Source organism: Lissotriton vulgaris, chromosome 2_1 (genome assembly GCF_964263255.1).
Source record: "Lissotriton vulgaris chromosome 2_1, aLisVul1.2, whole genome shotgun sequence".
In the NCBI taxonomy this organism is placed as follows: domain Eukaryota; kingdom Metazoa; phylum Chordata; class Amphibia; order Caudata; family Salamandridae; genus Lissotriton; species Lissotriton vulgaris.
Genome location: NC_141687.1, coordinates 1,001,182,595 through 1,001,202,274, shown reverse-complemented (window position 1 = coordinate 1,001,202,274; position 19,680 = coordinate 1,001,182,595). Strand labels below are relative to the sequence as shown.

Genomic DNA, 19,680 nt, shown 5'->3' with positions numbered 1-19,680 from the left:
ACTTGGCTCTCACTCCAGAGGTCTCAGTCTACACTAGACCCACCTTGAGGACTGTGGAGACTTTACTTCAATTTGGTGCGCACCCTAACCCAGCACTCCTCACCAGCACCTCAGGTTGCACTTCGACACGCACACCGCGTGTCCGAGACTCGCCTCTTCTCTGGTGCTCATGACGATCCGGCGCTCTTCACCAATGCTCTGTTTGCACCTCAACACGCGCCCTGTGCATTCGAGCCTCTCCTCTTTTCCCGGTGCACACGATGTCCAGGCGCTCTTCACCAATACCCTGGCTGCACCCCAACACGCACACCTGCGCGTCCGAGTATCACCTCTTCTCCCAGTGCACACGATGTCCAGGCGCACTTCCCTAAAGCCCTGGCTGCACCACGACACGCACTCTTGTGCATCAGAGACTCACTTCTTCTTTTGGTGCACACGAGGCCCAGGTGCTTTTCACCATGTTTTGCTTCTGCAGTTGCTGCCTGAGAGCTGCCTGGACGGGACATAATAAATGGTGTACTTCTTTTCAAAGATTAAGCCACACACAGCTCCCCTAGTATTTACACACAACCTTTGTCTCTCAGATGTATACATCCAACTCCACAGTTACTCCAAGAGTTACACCTGGACCACGTCACAAACGGTAATACACTTACGCCCTCTCATGGCAGACATGTTCATGTATTCCAAACCCTCCCTCTTCCGCACCATTATCACATCAGATGCATGGTTGTGAGGTAAAGAAAAGTTCACAGAACTTCCTGCTGGGCTTCCGGAGATGTCAGCGCTGAAAAATGTTGATTTATAAATCCGTAGGTGCAGAGAGGAAGCTCTTCAATACCGCTAAAGAAAGATGCCCTCGTCCGCCATTAGAATTGCTGCCGGGTGCATACTATTACATCCAGCACACTTGTTGCTCTTACTAATTCATTCTGATATTGTGCTTATTAACATTGATTATTAAGTTGATTTTGCATCGGTAGCACTTTAAAATAGGTATCTGGGAGACTAGTAACATGGTTTTATTTGAGTTCACTGCGTTCTGACCCTTTAAAACTCCCCGGCCAGCATCACCATTGCAATAAACCCTTTAGAAAGTTTGTTTGATTGATGCTGCGATCAGTCAAAAGTTGTTCTTGATTTGATTGTTGTTCCGGATTTTATGAAATAAAGATCATCCAGTTTGCTGAATATAGGAAATTATTAGAAAGGGAAGTGTTGGGCAGTGTATGCCAGCGGCAGCAACCTCAATTTTTGGAGCAGCTTTCATTTGTAGTTATTGTAATGTGTTAGAGAGGCCTGTTCCACTGTATCTGAGTGATTAGTCTATGCTGACGATATTGGGGAAATCTCACAGGGGTGCACCATGACACGAACACTGCATGTCCGAGTCTTGCTTCTTCCTTTAGTGCCCACAAGGCCCAGGTGCTTTTCACCAACACCCGGGCTGCACCACGACACGGACCCAGCGCATCTGAGTTTCACTTGGCACTTACAGTGCCCAAGATCACAGGGCACAACTTGTGAAGGTGTCAGGCTAGACAGAGCACACGCACCCACAGCGTTTCTGAGAGTCTTCTCTGGAAACTTTATGTTCCTGTGTTTCCAAAACAGGGAGCCAACTCACCTCGGGCCCTTGGGGTTTCAAGACACAGCACAAAGCACAGTCTTCTTCAAGCAGGGGGACCCAGCGCCTCCAAGCACAGTCCCAACAGCCTCTTCCTTAGTTAGAACAGCAAACTGCAGACCAGCCCCAGATCACAAAGCAAGGATTGGTCTATCCACAGTAGTCTCTTCAGTTGATCCTTCTTTAGCAGAGGTTCCTCTTGACCACAGAATGGGTCCTAGCCTTTTCAGTCTTAATCCATATCTGTTTCATTCCCACTTTCAAGGGGTTACAGACCTCATAGTTATACCCCTTAATGTCTTTGAAGTTGGTATGTGCTCAGGGGTCCCTGACCCCTTCCTAAATCAGTTCCGGGGGTCTCCCTCCCAGTGTCACCTCTCTCCCTTACTGGAGGTCTAAATCCTTAATCACTCAGCAGGAGAATTGTTTTATAGCACCAGCCCAGGCCATTTCACCTCCCGGCCTTGTCCTCTCCCTACTCTCCAAATGCAGGGCAGCCAGGGGCCATCTCAACCCCTCCCTGGGTCAAGACCTCTCCCAGGCCTTTTCACCTCCAGGCCTTGTCCTCTCCCTACTCTCCAGATGTAGGGCAGCCTGGGGCCATCTCAACCCCTCCCTGGGTCAAGACCTCACCCAGCTCCTCTCACCTTTCAGTTCCAGACAGACAATCCACATTTCACAGACACACAGAAATGGTCATAGCACAAAACTCAGCCACTTTCTAAAAGAGAGGTTTATAGACACACATTGACAAAAACCACCTTTGCAGAAAGATGCCTAATGACACTGTGAGTCCATGCATACTAAACTTCCAGGAGCAGTTTCTATTAAAGGGAATATGGGCTACGCCCCCATATTTCTTGGTGCTTTTATTTTTTTTTATATCATGAATCCTACTACAGTAAGTGTTTTTTGCTCAGTAATCAGCATAGCTCATGATGACCCTCACTCTGCGCGAGGGTCAGGGAGTCAAAGTCCAGACAGGCTCATGCACTTACTGCAGGATTTTCATGCCTAGTCTTATTTAAGCCCTTGTTTCTGCAGCTTGCCAGCACATAAGGCCACTCCTCTTCCTTGATGAACCCCACCCGCTCTGACTGATTGCACTTGGGTGCCTCAGCCTGCAGCCTGGGCTTCCCAAAGGAGAGTGTCACTCAGGGACTGTTAGGATTGGAAGTAGTGCATGTGCAGGCGTCCTCACTGACGCCAGGTCCCCAGGTCACAGGCTGTAAACAGATACAGTGCGCATGTTTCAGTTTTATAGAAACATGCATGTTGTAGATTTCATAAAGTACTGCCTGTGAGATTTCCCCAATATCGCCAGCATAGACTAATCACTCAGATACAGTGGAACAGGCCTCTCTAACACATTACAGTAACTACAAATGAAAGCTGCTCCAAAAATTGAGGTTGCTGCCGCTGGCATACACTGCCCAACACTTCCCTTTCTAATAATTTCCTATATTCAGCAAACTGGATGATCTTTATTTCATAAAACCCGGTACAACAACAATCAAATCAAGAACAACTTTTGACTGATCGCAGCATCAATCAAACAAACTTTATAAAGGGTTTATTGCAATGGTGACGCTGGCCGGGGAGTTTTAAAGGGTCAGAACGCAGTGAACTCAAATAAAACCATGTCTCCCAGATACCTATTTTAAAGTGCTACCGATGCAAAATCAACTTAATAATCAACGGTAACAAGCACAATATCAGAATAAATTATTAAGAGCAACAAGTGTGCTGGATGTAATAGAATGCACCCGGCAGCAATTCTAATGGTGGACGAGGGCATCTTTCTTTAGGGGTATTGAAGAGCTTCCTCTCTGCACCTACGGATTTATAAATCAACATTTTTCAGCACTGACATCTCCGGAAGCCCAGCAGGAAGTACTGTGAACTTTTCTTTACTTCACAACCATGCATCTGATGTGATAATGGTGCGGAAGAGGGAGGGTTTGGAATACATGAACATGTCTGCCATAAGAGGGCGTAAGTGTATTACCGTTTCTGACGTGGTCCAGGTGTAACTCTTGGAGTAACTGTGGAGTTGGATGTGTGCATCTGAGAGACAAAGGTTGCGTGTAAATACTAGGAGAGCTGTGTGTGGCTTAATCTTTGAAAAGAAGTACACCATTTATTATGTCCCGTCCAGGCAGCTCTCGGGCAGAAACTGCAGAAGCAAAACATTCCATGTTCCACGCAGGGAACAGTGCCACAAGAGAATTCTATGAGGGAGAACATGATACAGATCCCAACCCACCTCCTGTATAATTGTGAGGGGGCTGCTGATGTGTTTGCTATGACACAAGGCAGGTATGTTTGTGAGAGTGCTGGCTTAAGTGAGTGGGGACACTTCACCCATAGTGTGATTGTGAAGGACAGCATGTCCCTGTGCTTGTTTCCCATGTGTAGTTGTATGGAGGCATGGCTTTGTTTAATATGTGCATAGGGAGGTGTTATGTTTAATAGATCTATGGTTAGTGTGCTTTTGTGAGTTTTTATGCGGTTCTGTTGATATTTTTTATGTGTCCGTCATCCCCCTCCCCTGCCCTTCAGCTCTACCACTTTGAAACGTCACCAGCCGCCACTGTAAACTTCACCTCTCCATTATAAACTGACAGGAATCTAGGCTAACAAACCCAACACCCAGCCTCCCCCATTCTGTCCTATGGGCAGAATGGCCTTTCAACAGTGAAAATCGAAATGGAGAGTTTTTCACTGTCAGAATATAACACACCTCAGCTTATGTTCTGCCTTTTACCTATACTGCACCCTGCCCTGGGGATACGTGGTACCTACCACAAGAGTGCCCCATGTGTATGTAAAAGGGAAAGTCAGGCCTGACAAGTGGTTGCACTTGTCAGGACTACATGCTAACTTAGCATTCTGTGCGCAGGCCCTACACTGAAGGCCTGATTTCCCTTCTATGTGTGCCCTTGCATTACTAGCCCTTGCACACCCTGTGCACATCACTAGGGGCCTTTACTAGTAAGGCAACATACCAATCATGGCCAACCAATCACTGTTACATTTTACAGAGGGAACTCCTGTACTTTGGCACTGATCAGCAGTGGCAAAGTACCCAAAGCATCTCAATTGGCATCTCTAGTTCAGGAAAGCGGTCTAGGGGGAAAGCAAAATGGGTAGGGAACTTTAACCAAAAAGGCCAAGTCCTACAAATTCCATCTAAAATTTCTCTGGAATTACCATTTTGGGAGCCTCCCCTGTTTTTTCGACCTCGCTTGATGGATTGCCATGAAAACTTTTCAGGAAGGAGCTGAGGTGGATAAACTTTTTGGGAAAGTTTTGTGAAGATTCATCAAATGACGCCAAAGTTATTAGCAATCCAAAAAGTCCAAGTCCATCTCCTATGGTAACCAGGTCCTAACTATAATTACACAGTGGTGACCGGCACTGTGTAGTATATAGATGTATATATTTCTTATGGATTACATAGTACAGCCTTGTGCGCTTCACTTTGAGTATTCATTTTACGTCTACTCATAAGATAACGTGAGTTTGTAAAGCACATGTTCATCTGTGGGCATCTTTGCGTTGAATAACACATGTTTACTGTTAACCAACTCAATGGTACTATTTTTATAGACCTCAGAGGGATGAAAGGCTGAGTGGACCCCTGGGATTTGAACCTGTGACTATGAGGTCGAACACAGGCCCCTAAAGTGGACGGATTGGTCCACTAAGCCATCATACTATTCTTGACTTCTTGTAAGTGTAAAATATTTTTTTTGTATTTTTTCTTTACACTATTCTTCATATATACGCATGGTTGTGTTTTTTCACAGATTACTCCTTTAACAGGATACGTGTTTAGCACTGTAACCTGGGTGAGTGCACACTTCCCTACCTAGCTATCTTTAATCTGTTCAATCATGCCTTTTGGGACTTGGTGGTACTGATTAATTTCACTTGCTGCCTATGTTTCATTAACCCATTTGTATTTCCTTGGGCATGTGGGCTACATTTAGTTCACTCTTTTAATTTTACTTAGCTCTCGATTTTAGATTGACCATATCCCGACTTTGGGTGCTTTTGGAATACACTAGGGCGCATATTTTCTATGGACTTTCAACGTAACTTTTAGTGACGTTCTGGTGGCGTAAAGTCCTTCACCTTATTCACAGGGTGGCTTTTAGCCACTTAATGTGGCTTAACGCCGCCTTGTAAATAATGCCCCTATTCATGCAGCACTTAGCATGGAATAGGTGTTGCAGTGGGTGTTCTGCCACAAAACTCATTGCTTTTTGCAGCTTCCACATATTTACAAGGTATGGGGCATCGCCAAAAATAAAACTGGGAAATACCTAGTTTTAAACAGGTGATACGAGGAGATATGTTTCATTTCTCAGCGGATTTTGCACTTCCCATGTGTGCTACATTCTTTAGCACACATCGAAACAGCAAATCGCCTATTAACATTGTTTATGTGCAGGAAGGTATCCCTTCCTGCACATAAACAATCCCCCCTGCAGTGCAGGCACCTTTGCAACATGGCGTAAGGGTGCTTGCACTGTGCTAGGCTGCTTCTTTAGTGCCGGAGATCCAGCACCAGCGCTAGGGGAAAGGCAGGGGTGCGCCACATTTTTTATGTATGGCACATCCCTGTGTTCTGAAATGGACAGAGCACAGCTTTACTAATTTTGCCAGAACACCGCGGTCATGTCAGTGTCTAGTAAATTTGCCCCTAGGTTTGAACTTTAAATATGACATGTTACATAGTAGAAATGATCATTTTTCACTTTGAATAGTAACTGATTCATTTGTGTTCAATATATAAATACTTCAATTTGTAATGGATCCATAATGTTTTTCCATTTGTTATATTTGGAGACATTGTATTCCATGTCTTTTGGGCTGATCTTTATACTTTATTTTCTACTATTGTGGAATAGTGTTATTTCTTTTGCAAGAGTTAAATGGTGAACATGTTGGGTGCAGCATTCCACTAAAATGTGATGAATATGTCTTTCTAGCCCTGCAGAAGGTGTGTGGTCACACACCCATATGAAAGATTCTGCTGGTTAGAAGCTTTTTTTGGCTGGAAGGTTTACATGAAGAAGAGTATACAGATTGAATCACCAACTCTGATCTACCAGATGGCCAAGGACACATATATTTAATACTTAGGATGGGTGCACAAGCATATATTTGTCTAGGTCTTGGAGTCTTGTGTGCTCAATTCTGGGAACCATTGGAATGGCTCTTCCACCCTTTTTGTTTTGCAACCATATGCTGAATAGGCTCGTACTCACTTTGGAAACCTTGTAACTATTTTAAAGAGGCATGCTGTATGCCATTGTAACTTCTGCTACTCAGCCTTGTACACTGATTCAGAATTAATTTGAGTGAGAATTTAGATATTGTGCAGATAGTCAGAGGGCCAGTAGACTATCCCAGGAAATATCAACTTTAAACCTTAGGAAACTCTCAAAAAAGCTGTTACAAGCAGTAGTGTCTACATACCGTCACAGCAATGTAACAAAAAAACTAAAATCAATGGAGCACTATAAAGTAAAAAAGGTATCTTCTGAACACCACTGGAAAATTACATGCCAACTCATTTTATTTTACAATCATTACATTATTTGAAATACAATCAGATTAAGATAATTTCTCCTGCTACATGTAAACACCTGAGGGAAACCTGATCAAGGCTTTGGGTGTGAGGGGGATAGCACATTCTTTAATACCTGCCTGTCAGTGTCTACCATTTCGATATGGGTAATCTAGAACTTAACAAAACAACTGCCACTGTAACAAAACCTCCTTGAGTAATGTTTGAGCTCCAGAAGAGCAGAAAGAGAAAAGGTCAGGCTCTCTTTGTGCTAAATCTTGGCATGATTATGTGGTGCTCAGAAATGACACAGTCTCCTCTTTGTCTAGACCTTCTGATGTGTCACCAGTCTCCTGATACAATATGCATATCTATCACTGACTGCATCCAAAATAAAACCTGTTTTACCTGTGGCCTTGGGACTGGTTTTTGTGGCTTCTTGGATCCCAATTTTTTCATTGCGTTATAATACTTTTTTTGTTCCTCTGTCATGAAGATGTCTTGACCTCCAAAGTATAGGGAAAAAAACAAAGCATGTTATAAGAATGAGCACAGAAGAAAGTTTGCAGTAGACTTTTTAACCCACAAATAATTTACTTTTTTAGTCGATTGGAGGCCCATCGCCATAAGCAATACCCTTTGTGCCTTTACCGGCATAATTGGATGTTCACAGGTTCAATATATGCATGACATAATATGGCAGAAGTAATTCTCGATATTTATGCTGGAGTATGTATATGTTTTCTGTTTTAGTTTACATGGCGCACACTTCAGAGATATGGTATCCAGGCCATGGTGGTGCAAATAAACAGCAGTTGCTACACAAGAAGAACAATTATTCTGCACAAAGAGAAACAGACCAGGCATTCGTAATTGCAACAATACACAAATTACAGATCCAGCAATAGCCTGTATTCCAAAACAGGAATGTATGGCCAATGGGATTCTGCCACTGGGGGATTGGAAGTATGGCAACGACATACCAACCATCTGTGATTCTGAGTTACTGCTGACCATTTCTGATCCAGCTATGTGGGATCTCAAACGATGACGTTCTCCAGAGTAATTCCATTTCCTGCACTACTGAGCTGCATCTATTACACTGTACAAAATCTTAATGAAACACCATCATGTCGGTCTGTATAAATGTAAATACATCCAGGACATATGGGATGCCTTTTAACCCCAAAGCACCAGCCTGCAACAGGTGCAGCGTTTATGTTTTGGCATTTTACCATTTTGTAGAACCTTTATTGACTTACAGAAGAACAGGTTGAAATATCACCACACCAGAAAGAGTTATTGTTGTAGGTGATAAAAAGATGTGCTGGAACTTTATGTTATGCTGTGTGTTGCACATCATACTGTAATAAAAAATAATGAAGGCAATATGCAAATATAACAAATGTATTTAAAATAGAAATATGTTTGTTCAACGCTTATTCAGCTCATTTCCCAATTTCAGGTGATGGTCAATCGCCTCCCCGGAAAGTGGACAGTGTTTCATAAGAGCCTACCACGAGTCAAATAAAATTGGTTACTGCTCCAAGTCAGTTCTCAACTAAATACTATGGGTCCGATTACGATGCTGGTTGGACGAGCATCCGACAGGCATCGTTGAGGTAAAAGGACTGGCCGACAGGTAGTCAGAGATCCCGGCTGACAAATTTGGATCCGACCGCAAGGAGGTGGTTGGAAACATACCTCTTTGCATTGAGGCTTGTGCTGCGACCCAGAAAAGGCATGTTTTTGAACATACATGCGCCATGTGCCAGGCCATGGAGGGACATGGGCCTTGCTAGTGTCCCCCAAAGTCCCTTTCCGTTTGCCTTTCTATGGTGGTCGGACCGCCATAGAAAGGCAGAAGGAAAGAGCCATCATTATCCCTATGGTGGTGCCATCCGCTGGGCCGACGGGCTCTTTGAGCCCTTCAGAGCCATAGCAGTTGGTCCCTCAACATATGCGGTCGGACCAACCACATCTTAATGTGGCAGTCTGACTGCTGGGACCAGCACCAACGAACAGTCCCACCGACATAATAATGAGGCCCTGACTACCTAACAAAATAATCATAATGCAGTGGAAATTTAGTGTGGTGATTGTTAGGCAATTATATTATGTGGCTTACATTGAAAGGAAAAAAATGTGTTGTAATGGTACGAAGTGGTCCGAAGTAAGTATGCATTAACATTTATTGTCAATATCGTGCTAGAATAATCAAGTACCAGTAATATGTAGTAGTACCAGTAGTATCAGTGATATGGACCATGTCAAAGAAATGTTGGCTTGGCTATGAAAATAGTTTGGAGTGAGGTCTAAGGATGTTTTACAGTTTATGAAGTATGTCTATTTGTTACTTGAATATTATTAGGTATTTGTTTGGTTTTAAATGTCACTGTGTTTTTAAAATGTATGCATGAGATGATATGAATGGGTTGTGTGGTTACAATTGGAAACAAATTTCTCTTGTGCGCATTGAATGTTGTCCTGACATGCACAGGTACAGCAAAGACTGGATGGCCACCCTGATGAAGCCATTTACCAAAATATTATTGGGCCTATTCATAAAAGCATTTATGAGTATGGGATATAGTACTACAGAAATCTCTTTATGTACTGTCACATGCTTTTGTGTATTCGTCCGGAACCATCCAACTACCTTTTAGTAAAAGAACAGAAATGCCAGATTATTTCAATTTATGCTAATTGTATATGAATATTTCAATTATGTCCATGTTAATCACATTTTAGGTTTGATGAGGCTAAATCATAATGGTATTTAGGAGTACATAGAAGAGTACTACAGGAGTATTCGTTTACGCACTCTTTCATGCCTTTGTGAATCAGCCCACAATTTTGTCAGACTAAATGTGCATGCTAAAGACTAGTTAATACATGTACCCCCAAATCGCTACCAAAAGTCACCTGTGTAAGTCCTAAGTTACAAGAGGTTTTTATGTCCTACAATGGAATAGTGTAATTTTTGTAATTTCATGTTATTTTGTGAACATATATTTACACACCATTCTGGGTAAACATTCACACCAAATTTGACTTACACACGGCAACAAAGCAAATGACAGTACACAGGCAGATGTAGTTTGTGGTGCTTATGCTTTTTTGGCATATTTTGTTAAGTGTGAAATGCATTTTCACATCCAAAATGGACATGAAGATGCACTTCACACAAAAATACAACGCCACATGGCAGTTTTGATATGGTATATTTACTCATAATTTTGCATACCTTACTGAAATTTTGCATGATTACACAAAAGATAAATTTGCTAATTTTGCATACCCCTAAGTAAAAATGTCCTCCTGTCTCTCTTTTGTATTGCTAATGACATCAGAATGATGATGTGGGTGAATATCCACTACTTGTTTTAAACCTTAGGAACTTGATATGGTATATTTACGCATAATTTTGCATACCTTACTGCAATTTTGCATGATTACACAAAAGATAAATTTGCTAATTTTGCATACCCCTAAGTAAAAATGTCCTCCTGTCTCTCTTTTGTATTGCTAATGACATCAGAATGATGATGTGGGTGAATCTCCACTACTTGTTTTAAACCTTAGGAACTTAATTTCATCACTGTACCTACCTCTTCCACCACTGCATTAATATGTTGTGCTCTTAAATCATATAGTGGTTGCTTCCTGACGGCATATGATGTGATTCATTACGGTTACATAGTTAGTGATCAGGGGAGAAGTGATGGTAACCAAGTTATCCAGAGAGTGTTTCATATGTCAGCAATTATCACAGCTTTGTCAAAGTTAACCCAGCAGTGTATGGTATGCCAGTATGCTATCACCAATGTGCAATGCTGGCCTTGCTCTAATTTGGCAATACAACATTGAAGTAGGTAAATGTTTGGCCTCTGTTGTCTAGATGAATGATTAGGCAATGGATCAATTTTAATGTTGACTGGTGACTGTATCTGAATGACAGGACACTCTCTGATTGGTTGGTTTGTATTGAGAAAAGAAATTGTGAGCGTGGATGAAAGCGGTTTTTGCAGCAGCTTGACTCCTGCTTTGAAATGATGGTGATGGACATAATGGTGTGTCAATTGTTTCAACTTCTGTATTTTTTCTTCTGTGGCACTTTACTTGGATTTGCGCAAAACTGTGGACCACTGCCCTCCCATTAGTTTTAGGAGTCAGGTACTTTGAAATGGATCAATGTCCTTTATCTTTGATGTACAATTTAATTTCCGAAGTGACATTTCTGCCTTCCTTCCAACCCAGTCCCTATTGGCAAGTGTCACTGCAGAGATGGTGCCAGTTTAAGTTCCCTTGGAAAAGCATCCCTAGCATCTTCTGCATGACAGAGTATGCCAATTTGTCTGTGATTCATTTATTTATTTATTTATTTATTTAGAAGTTTTCTATAGCGCTAACAAGACCCGAAGGTAGCAGAGCGCTTTACAGTAGAGGCATGAAAAGGTGGACAAAAAGACAAGTAACAAATAAAGGTGATCATCAAATGACAGTTAGGGGAGAGGAGAAGTTCGTACAGTAGGACTTCTTGGCAATAGGATACAGAGTTCTCACATAGTTCTGGGGATGGATGTTGATCCTAGTTACCCAGGACCTAGGGAACGGATGAGGAACAAGGATTTGAGTTGGCTCTTGAATTCCGCATAGGACGGTATGGTTCTGATATGCGGGGGGATAGAGTTCCATATTTTGGGGGCATTTCCTGAGAAGGAGCAGTCCGCAGTTTTCTTCTTTCTGGTTTTTGGTAGGATGAGCAGCAGGGAGTTAGAGCTTCTCAAGATTCTACTTTGGCCAGCTTTTGTGAGTTTGTTTGCCAGGTATTCTGGTTTTCCGGTGTGGAGGGCCTTGTGGGTTAGACAGGCCGTTCTGAAGGTGCTACGCATATCCACCGGGAGCCATTCAAGTTCTTTGAGTGCAGGGGAGATGTGGTCGGATTTTTTGCATCCTGTGATCATTCTTGCTGCCGCATGCAATGTTGTTTTTAATGGGGCCAGGTGTGATTTGGGGATGCCTGTTAGGATTGAGTTCCCATAGTCCAGTCTAGATAAAACTAGAGATTGCGTGGCTAGTTTGAGGTCCTTGTTGGGAATGAAAGGTTTGATTTTGTTCAGCAGTCTGAGGTTAAAGAATGCGCTTTTTGCCGAGTTCTTAATGTGGTTTGTCAAGGTTAGTTTGGGGTCTAAGGTGAAGCCCAGAGATTTTACGGAATCAGCTAGCGTGAGAGAACCTTTAAGAGCATCGATCGACTTCAGCCACTCGATGATTTGAGGGTTGTCTTCTTTGTTTGAGATGAGAAGAGTTTCGGTCTTGTCGGGATTGAGTTTCAGGTGATTCTTTGTCAGCCAATCTTGAACATCATTTAAGACGGCATTTACTCGGTGGATGTCGTTAATTGAAGAGGTTTCCAGGTAGATCTGTGTGTCATCCGCGTAGAGGTGGAAGTGGATATTGGCATTCCTGAGTAGTTTGGCGAGCGGTTCCATATAGATGTTGAAGAGCTGAGGAGAAAGTACTGATCCTTGGGGGACACCCCTGTTGACTATTTATGTCAACTTTAGCTCTTCATCATCCTTCTGGATGTTGCTTAGCCCACTGGTCTAGAGCCCAGTATTGTTCCGCAGTGCACTCGTAGTTTGATTTCTGTCTGGACTGGCACCGTGTTGTCTGAAGCATTTCATAGAGTGGTACACCAATCTCACTTAAGGTGTTTGCAGATTTGAGGCATCAGGTGTACAGTCCTTACCTGTGTAGGGTAATTTCTGTTTCGCAACCAAGTTGTGTAATGCCTCTATTTAGGTCGAGCTTGATAGCTCATGTGCTGTCTCTTCCAGACCTGCTGTGATCAGTCTGTGTGTTTCAGGTGCATCCCCTTTGCGTGCTTTTTATTTGTCTATGTAAGTGTCCTTTTAAAATCCTTGCTTGTTAGTGGCTAGTCCTGCCTCTTTGTCCCTCCTTTCACTCTTCTGTTCCTCCCATAGAGCAGGAACTTAGTACTATCACTTTCCGCTATGGTTCTTTACCGGTTCTATGGACGAATATTATTTGTTGGTTTCCTACTCGGTTACTGTTTGTCTGTGTTTAGCTTTGGCTCCCCAGCTGCTTTCATTCAAATATAAATTGTTTTCGCCCAACCCTCTTAATGCCACAGTTGTGTTACTGCTACCTTTTTTTTACTGCTCTCTCCCCCACAGTGGCTCTCCTACCATTGCTTGTATGTTTTAATTAGGCTTTTTCCACTTTTTGATCTCCACTGTCAGTTTGGCTTTTTCTAGTAGCATATTTGCTTAGTTTGGGCTTCCTTTTAACCGCATCGCTGCGGCGGTTATTTTTCCGCTACGCGGCTTTTTTCTAAAAGCCGCGTTAGATGACGAGCTCAGCTCGTCATCTGCACATGACCACCGTGGCTGATGACGAGCTCAGCTCGTCATCAGCATCGAAGGGGTTAAGGGAAATTGGACTTGTTTTAGGTATGGCCTGCAAAGGGTTTACATCACTCCTCCACTCTTTTCTGGCTTTTTATTGGTTCCTGTGTGGCCCACTTACTTTTCCTTCAGTTCCATTGGCTATAGCATATTTTCTTGCATTGGCCAATGGTTTTTTACAGTGGCTTATAACTCTATTCGAGGACTTTCCGTGAGGCCACCTAAACTATTTGGTTACATTTAGCAGTCACCGCTAAAACTGTTAGTATACATCTGGCACAGCAAATCAAGTAATTAGGCCAGATTCGGATGTTGAGTTAACCTGGAGACTCGAACGCTGCTCCTCAGCTCCAAAGCTGGCAGCTCTAGCTGTTACCCAATACGGTCTTCCATTCTTGTGGTGCTGCTTTTAGCATATGTAGGCATTTTAAGTTTGGGATTTGAATGATGGCCTTCAGTAATTGCCTTTTTTAAAACAAGAATCACAGGATGGTAAGCTGCTCCAAGACTCGAACTAGAATTGCCCTTCTCCAGAGTTGGCAGCTCTGGCCATGATGCCACTGGACTGGAGGATGCACCATAAACATTTTCAAAATGGCGGTAATCAAACCACTGTTTCAGGCAGTGGAACAAGTGTTTTGGACATATGCATTGCTAATTTTCCAGGTTGACCTGAGAGACTTCTACTAATGTATTAGGAGTCCAGGGGCACACTATAAGATAAAGCGTCTATTCTTCACAGGTATATCTATGTCTACGAGCTAAGCAAGTTCAAGTAAAAGTCAGTCCTGCTATGCGATAGTCAGACTTACATATGTGTTAAAGTGTTGCCTTCTCAACCTCACACAGAGAAAGGTACAGCAGTTCCACTCCACAACACGCTCATGCCCTGTATTATGACAGGCACTGTGACTGTCACCAAGCGGTCAAGTATAATGGATGCTGCTGTATATAACAACAGACTTAGTGTATTACAGTTGGTGTCAAACAGCCCCACCCCCTCCCCAAGTTTCACTCCCAGAATTGTTGGAGGCTTTTAAAAAGGTGGTGCTCTCACCGACGTCTTCGACTTTACTGCACGTCAGAAGAATCAACATCACATGCAGTCCTAGTACCCAGAGCCACACAAGAGGAGACATCAGAAATTGTAGAGCATTTAGAGTAAGCTTTAGCAAAGGCCCCTTCACTCTCACCACCAAAAGGTCTTCAGCAGGGCTCACGCCCATTTGTTCGCTAGAAGAAAATTGCACCTTCTGACTGAGGATGGCGGAGAATGTGGTGGAGCAGGGTCCTCCGTCCGCCAAGAGGCCCAAGCTCAACTCTCCCACCCTGGCTGGTTCCAATAGCAATGGAACAGGTGAGGGAAAATAAATACCTATTGCTTATCAGTACAGATCAAATTATTAATAATTTGCCATTAAATCTTGCTCTTTTAACTCAGTGGGTGCTAAAATTAGTTGTTAGCTGTGCGACATATATACCAATCAGTAGCTGTCACTTTACTGCCCAAAGCAGGAACCTCGCCGCTCTCTTAGCCGGCCAGCTTCAGCTACAGGGGAGGGGGGCATCAGATGATGTGTTGGTACCCACCTATTTATAATACCAACCACAAGCTTTTAATATACCTCATATGTTCCTTGCCTTAACCAGTAGTTAATCTGAGGAGGTACAATACACATTCATCACCTATACTGACTAATATCTAGTCTGCACTACTATCCACCCAATCAAGCAAAATCTTTCCAGATCCTTTATATTCATTGGTTTGAGTCTGTATCCAACTACTTAGCTCATCCAATCTCACCAAGAGAGCTGCAGAACATGATGTTTGCGGGAAGATTATATGTAATATTTTATAGCACCCAGTCATATGCCCATTCCATTTATAACCATACTCTCCTTTCCTGCTCAAGTGGCAAGGGGGGGTATGTCAACAACCAGTGTTTGATAATAATCAAGTACCCACCTATAACAAATCCACCTATTCTTTATAAAAAGCGATTGGGGGTGGTGGCATGTGTATAAATACCCAGTGCTTACTAATGATCAGTATCCTGTTATTTTGCAGCTTTTATCCGCTGTTGCGATGTGATGGAAGGGCATATTATTACTAAGCCTGGGTGAAATTCGCAGAGTTCTTCTACGCGGAACTCCATGAAGTGCAAAAATACTCTGCAGCGCTACGTGAAGCTCCGCAAGCGGCAGAGTGCACTGGATAAATGCTGCTCACAGTGATTTTCAATGCCAGGTGCTTGCCTGCACTGTGCAATCTTCACAAACTGCATCATGCAGAGCGCAAGCGGGCACTGCTTCCTTTCTGCCGCTCAAGTAGATTTTTACTCGAGCGGCAGCTTTCTCAACACGAACGGACAGTTTCTCAACGTGAGAGGTCGCAAGCATACATGACCACTTGCAATGAGAATTCTGACCGCCTGCGTTGAGTAATCTCACCAGGAGGTTGATTTTCCAGGCTCTCGATCATCAATATCAAGTGACATTGACAAACCCGAGCAAGGAAAAAACTCCGCTCCGCGTTTTCAGAACTACGCGACCTCATAGTAAAGAAGAGTGTGGAAATCTCTGCAAACTCCATGAGCGGAGGAGAGTTCACCACCCAGACTTAATTATTACCCTTTCATTGTGATTGAGCAATATCTGCCAATACCCTGACCCCACCCTTCTGACTGGTGCCAACAGGTGAGAATATGTCAACAGCATCATTTAGTAATGATGCTCCCCACACAACCATATCTGTATGCCAGGTGTTAGCATCAAATTCCCATCACTCTCATTTAACAGTTGTTCAATTTATATTCGTATTGCTGTTGGGATACAGCTTCCTGTTGTCAGATACGAGGTGGCTTTGAAGACACTCATTCAGATCTCTAAAAAGTGCTCACCAGTGTAGGTAAATAACCCAGTCCGCTCACCTGTAATATTAGCATTGATGAATGAGTTCCTTAACTGACTGAAGCCGATTCCAGTGCTCCGGGTTTTGCGAGTTGCCTGGTGTGAGCGCTGGAGCAGAAGAGCAGGAGAGCAGCGGGAGAGCAGCAAGCTGGAGCGTACGCAGCGGAGCCAGCTGAGCTGCGGGTCAAAGAACCAGGAAAATTGTGCTCCTGTGAAACGTTGGTTAAAGAATTGTGCTCCCGTGAACTGGGAGCCAAGATAGAGCAGCAAAACAAGGCACGCTTCTGAAATAAAAACGGAGCTGTGAGGATTGTTGAGCGGCTGCCACGGGGAACGGAGGGCTTGGAAGTAATCGGAGCAGCTGAGCCATGGCACGGATTTAGAGGCTGAGCCAGCTCCCCCCAGTTAGGGCGGGGGCATCACCGAGCCCATGCACCGCGATTGTGACAGCACCTAAACGGTAGGTGCAGGAGTAGGGGTAATGCGGCAGGAGTGTACAACGCAATAGCTCTACAGGTAAAGCCGCTGTTAAAAACCTTAATGACTCCGAAGAATAAAATAGAAGTTGATAAGTCGGTAAAGTGCATTTCCTGTCTCTCATTTAACTTAAGTGGGATTAGCACCGCGGAGGCTCTAGTGGATGTGGCGACAGCTGGTGTAGGGAGTAACTTTGTCAGACACATGTACCCTCACCAACCTTAGCCTGAGTTATTTGTTGTTATAATATATATGAGTGGTCAGATGGAGGGATAAAGATTGAGTGGGGGTTATCCTTCAGAGAGTGATCACGGCGAGTTTCCTGTTACCTTAATACCTCAAGTACCTGGACTTGCACCATTTAGAGCTTGGAATTTCATTGGGCCCTTGTAAACTTGAGAAAATACAAGTGGCACTTGTGGACTCTGAAGGAAGTGGTTGCAGAGCATAGAGGGATAAAGGAAAATGCCCCCCGAAAGGGAAGCAACGCGGATCAAAAAGACCTTGAAAGAGGTGGTACCAAGAAAAGGAAAGAAAAAGTGTCAGCAACAAAAGTCATTGACATTGGAGAGAATCAGCATAGATTCCGTGGAGGAAACAATGTCACCAAATAAACATGACCACCCGCCAACCCCAGTAGAAGAAGTGAGTGGGCAATCTATAAAGAAATTTGTGGGGAAGTACTTTAAAAAGAAGCCGGAAGTATGTGAATACTCCCCGCAATTGAAAGGAACTCTCGATAGGGACAGCATGAGCCGCCGAAGGACTGGAACTGGACTAGGAGTAATAATGGATGTAACAAATTACTCCCTCCAGCCAATATTTTTGGACCAAGGGGGGATAAATGAAGGGGAAATGTCTGAACTGGAGCCCAGATTGTCATCATCACCCCGTCTATCTTGTAATGGAAGGGAAGGGGAGAGCCCTAGTGTACATAAAGTACCACAATGGGAACCTAATTGTCAGGAGAAGTGGGGAACGGCAACTCCCAAGCAGAGCTTTAACTCCCCAGATACCTCAGAATCATCCATGACACTTGACATGATTTCGTACTCAGAATCATCTCTATTTGAGGTGATGTTCTTAATGCAAAAAACCCTCCAAGCAATACTAAATGTAAATGTTGTATACTTGTAAAGCGCACAGCTGCCCACACTGCGGGCATCCCGGCGCTGTATACCGCTGGGGAATCCGTCCTGGCTTTCCCTGTGAGATGGTCCCTTCTGGGCACCCCCAAGGTGAGACCAGGAATCCCCGGCATTGAAGGGGCCATTGTGAAGATTAAGCAAGCTATTGCCCAGAGTTGCAGAGTGGGACCCAAGGTTATAGTAGGCGCCGAGGCGAGAATTATCTGACCCGCGGACATTTTTTGACACAAGACCTTGCCGCGTTGGGAATCAAACCCTGGTCCGGGCCGATCTCAGCTTCCGGGTCTGCCGCCTCTAACCATTGAGCCACACTTCTACTACTAGAAGCTTTAGTTGAGAACAATGGGCAAGGGAAATCCCACAAAACCCAACTACAATTGATTGCAGAGGAGTTAAAACAAATTAATAACTGTATGCCAAATATAGTGCGCCCAGTTGCGGAGAAAAGGGAGCAGGAGGTAAATGTATCCCTATATAACATCGAGAATAAAGCCACACAGGTGAATGAAGTTGTTCAGATTGAAAACCCCCCGACAGTATACATCTCAAAGTGCCCTATGCGGGTAATAAAGAGGAGTGCATATACAAGATCTAAAAGGGATAGGATTATAAGGAAGAGAGGAAGGTTCAGAAATAAGTTAGAGAAGATGTTGGGAAAGACAATGGAGGTATACCAAAGCCAGGATATAAAAAAGGGTGTCGTAATTTCAGGAAGTGAAGGACCACTGACATGACTTTATAAACAAAAAGGACCAAGGGAAGACTCAGAATAGGAAAGTGATAAGTACATCAAAGAAGATGAACACCCTGTGCCCTGTATCACAGGAAAAAACAGAAAGATTGGGGAACAGGGTGGAGCGTGTACCAGCGGGTTCAAGAATGAAGGGTGAGTCCCTCTTAGATAGAACAGGATTGAGAAGAGTGCCCGCTCCTTTAATTAGGAGAAACATGAGGATGTACAATAATATTGAGGACATATCTGTCTTTATGGAACCATGGGGTCAAAGGGTGGAGAAAAAGCGACAAAGGAAAATAAAACCGCTAAATCGTGCAAATTTATTGCAAACCCTGGTTAAATGCCCAACACTGGGAGAGGTTACATCTGAAGATATAAGACAAATAGGTTTTGTAACAAGTTTAGAAGGAAATGAGGTAACTAAGGTGCTTTTTTATTCTGAGTTTGTAAAACATGCGGTGGTAAATGCAGAGAGAGACCTGGAAAAGAAGGGTAAAAGATTTGTGCAGGGTAAGGAAATTTAGAGAGAAGGGAATAAGCCCGGGAACTCTGTGGTGCTCCATCACCATGCAGGACTTCGTCCGGAGCAAGTACAGTATGAACCACTAGGCGTCCACTATAGGATAATCTGTGCAGATAAAGATCAAGGAGGGTTAAAAGTAACAATACCGAATACCACATACGAGCCAATGTTGAGTAACCGATATGACCTCCTAAACGATTATTCAAATAGTTTGGAGGAAAATCTGTCTGGTGTGTTACGTGAA

At 43.5% G+C, this 19,680-nt stretch overlaps 1 protein-coding gene across 1 annotated transcript in view; it reads right to left on the bottom strand.

Annotated features, from left to right (window-relative positions):
- Positions 1–19,680, bottom strand: part of LOC147731529 (sodium channel protein type 2 subunit alpha-like) — an 860,436-nt gene that overhangs the window by 94,332 nt on the left and 746,424 nt on the right. Inside the window, exon 25 of the mRNA XM_086956593.1 lies at positions 7,617–7,721. Within this exon, the coding sequence (XP_086812719.1) occupies positions 7,617–7,721 (105 nt within the window). The remainder of the gene's footprint in view (positions 1–7,616; positions 7,722–19,680) is intronic.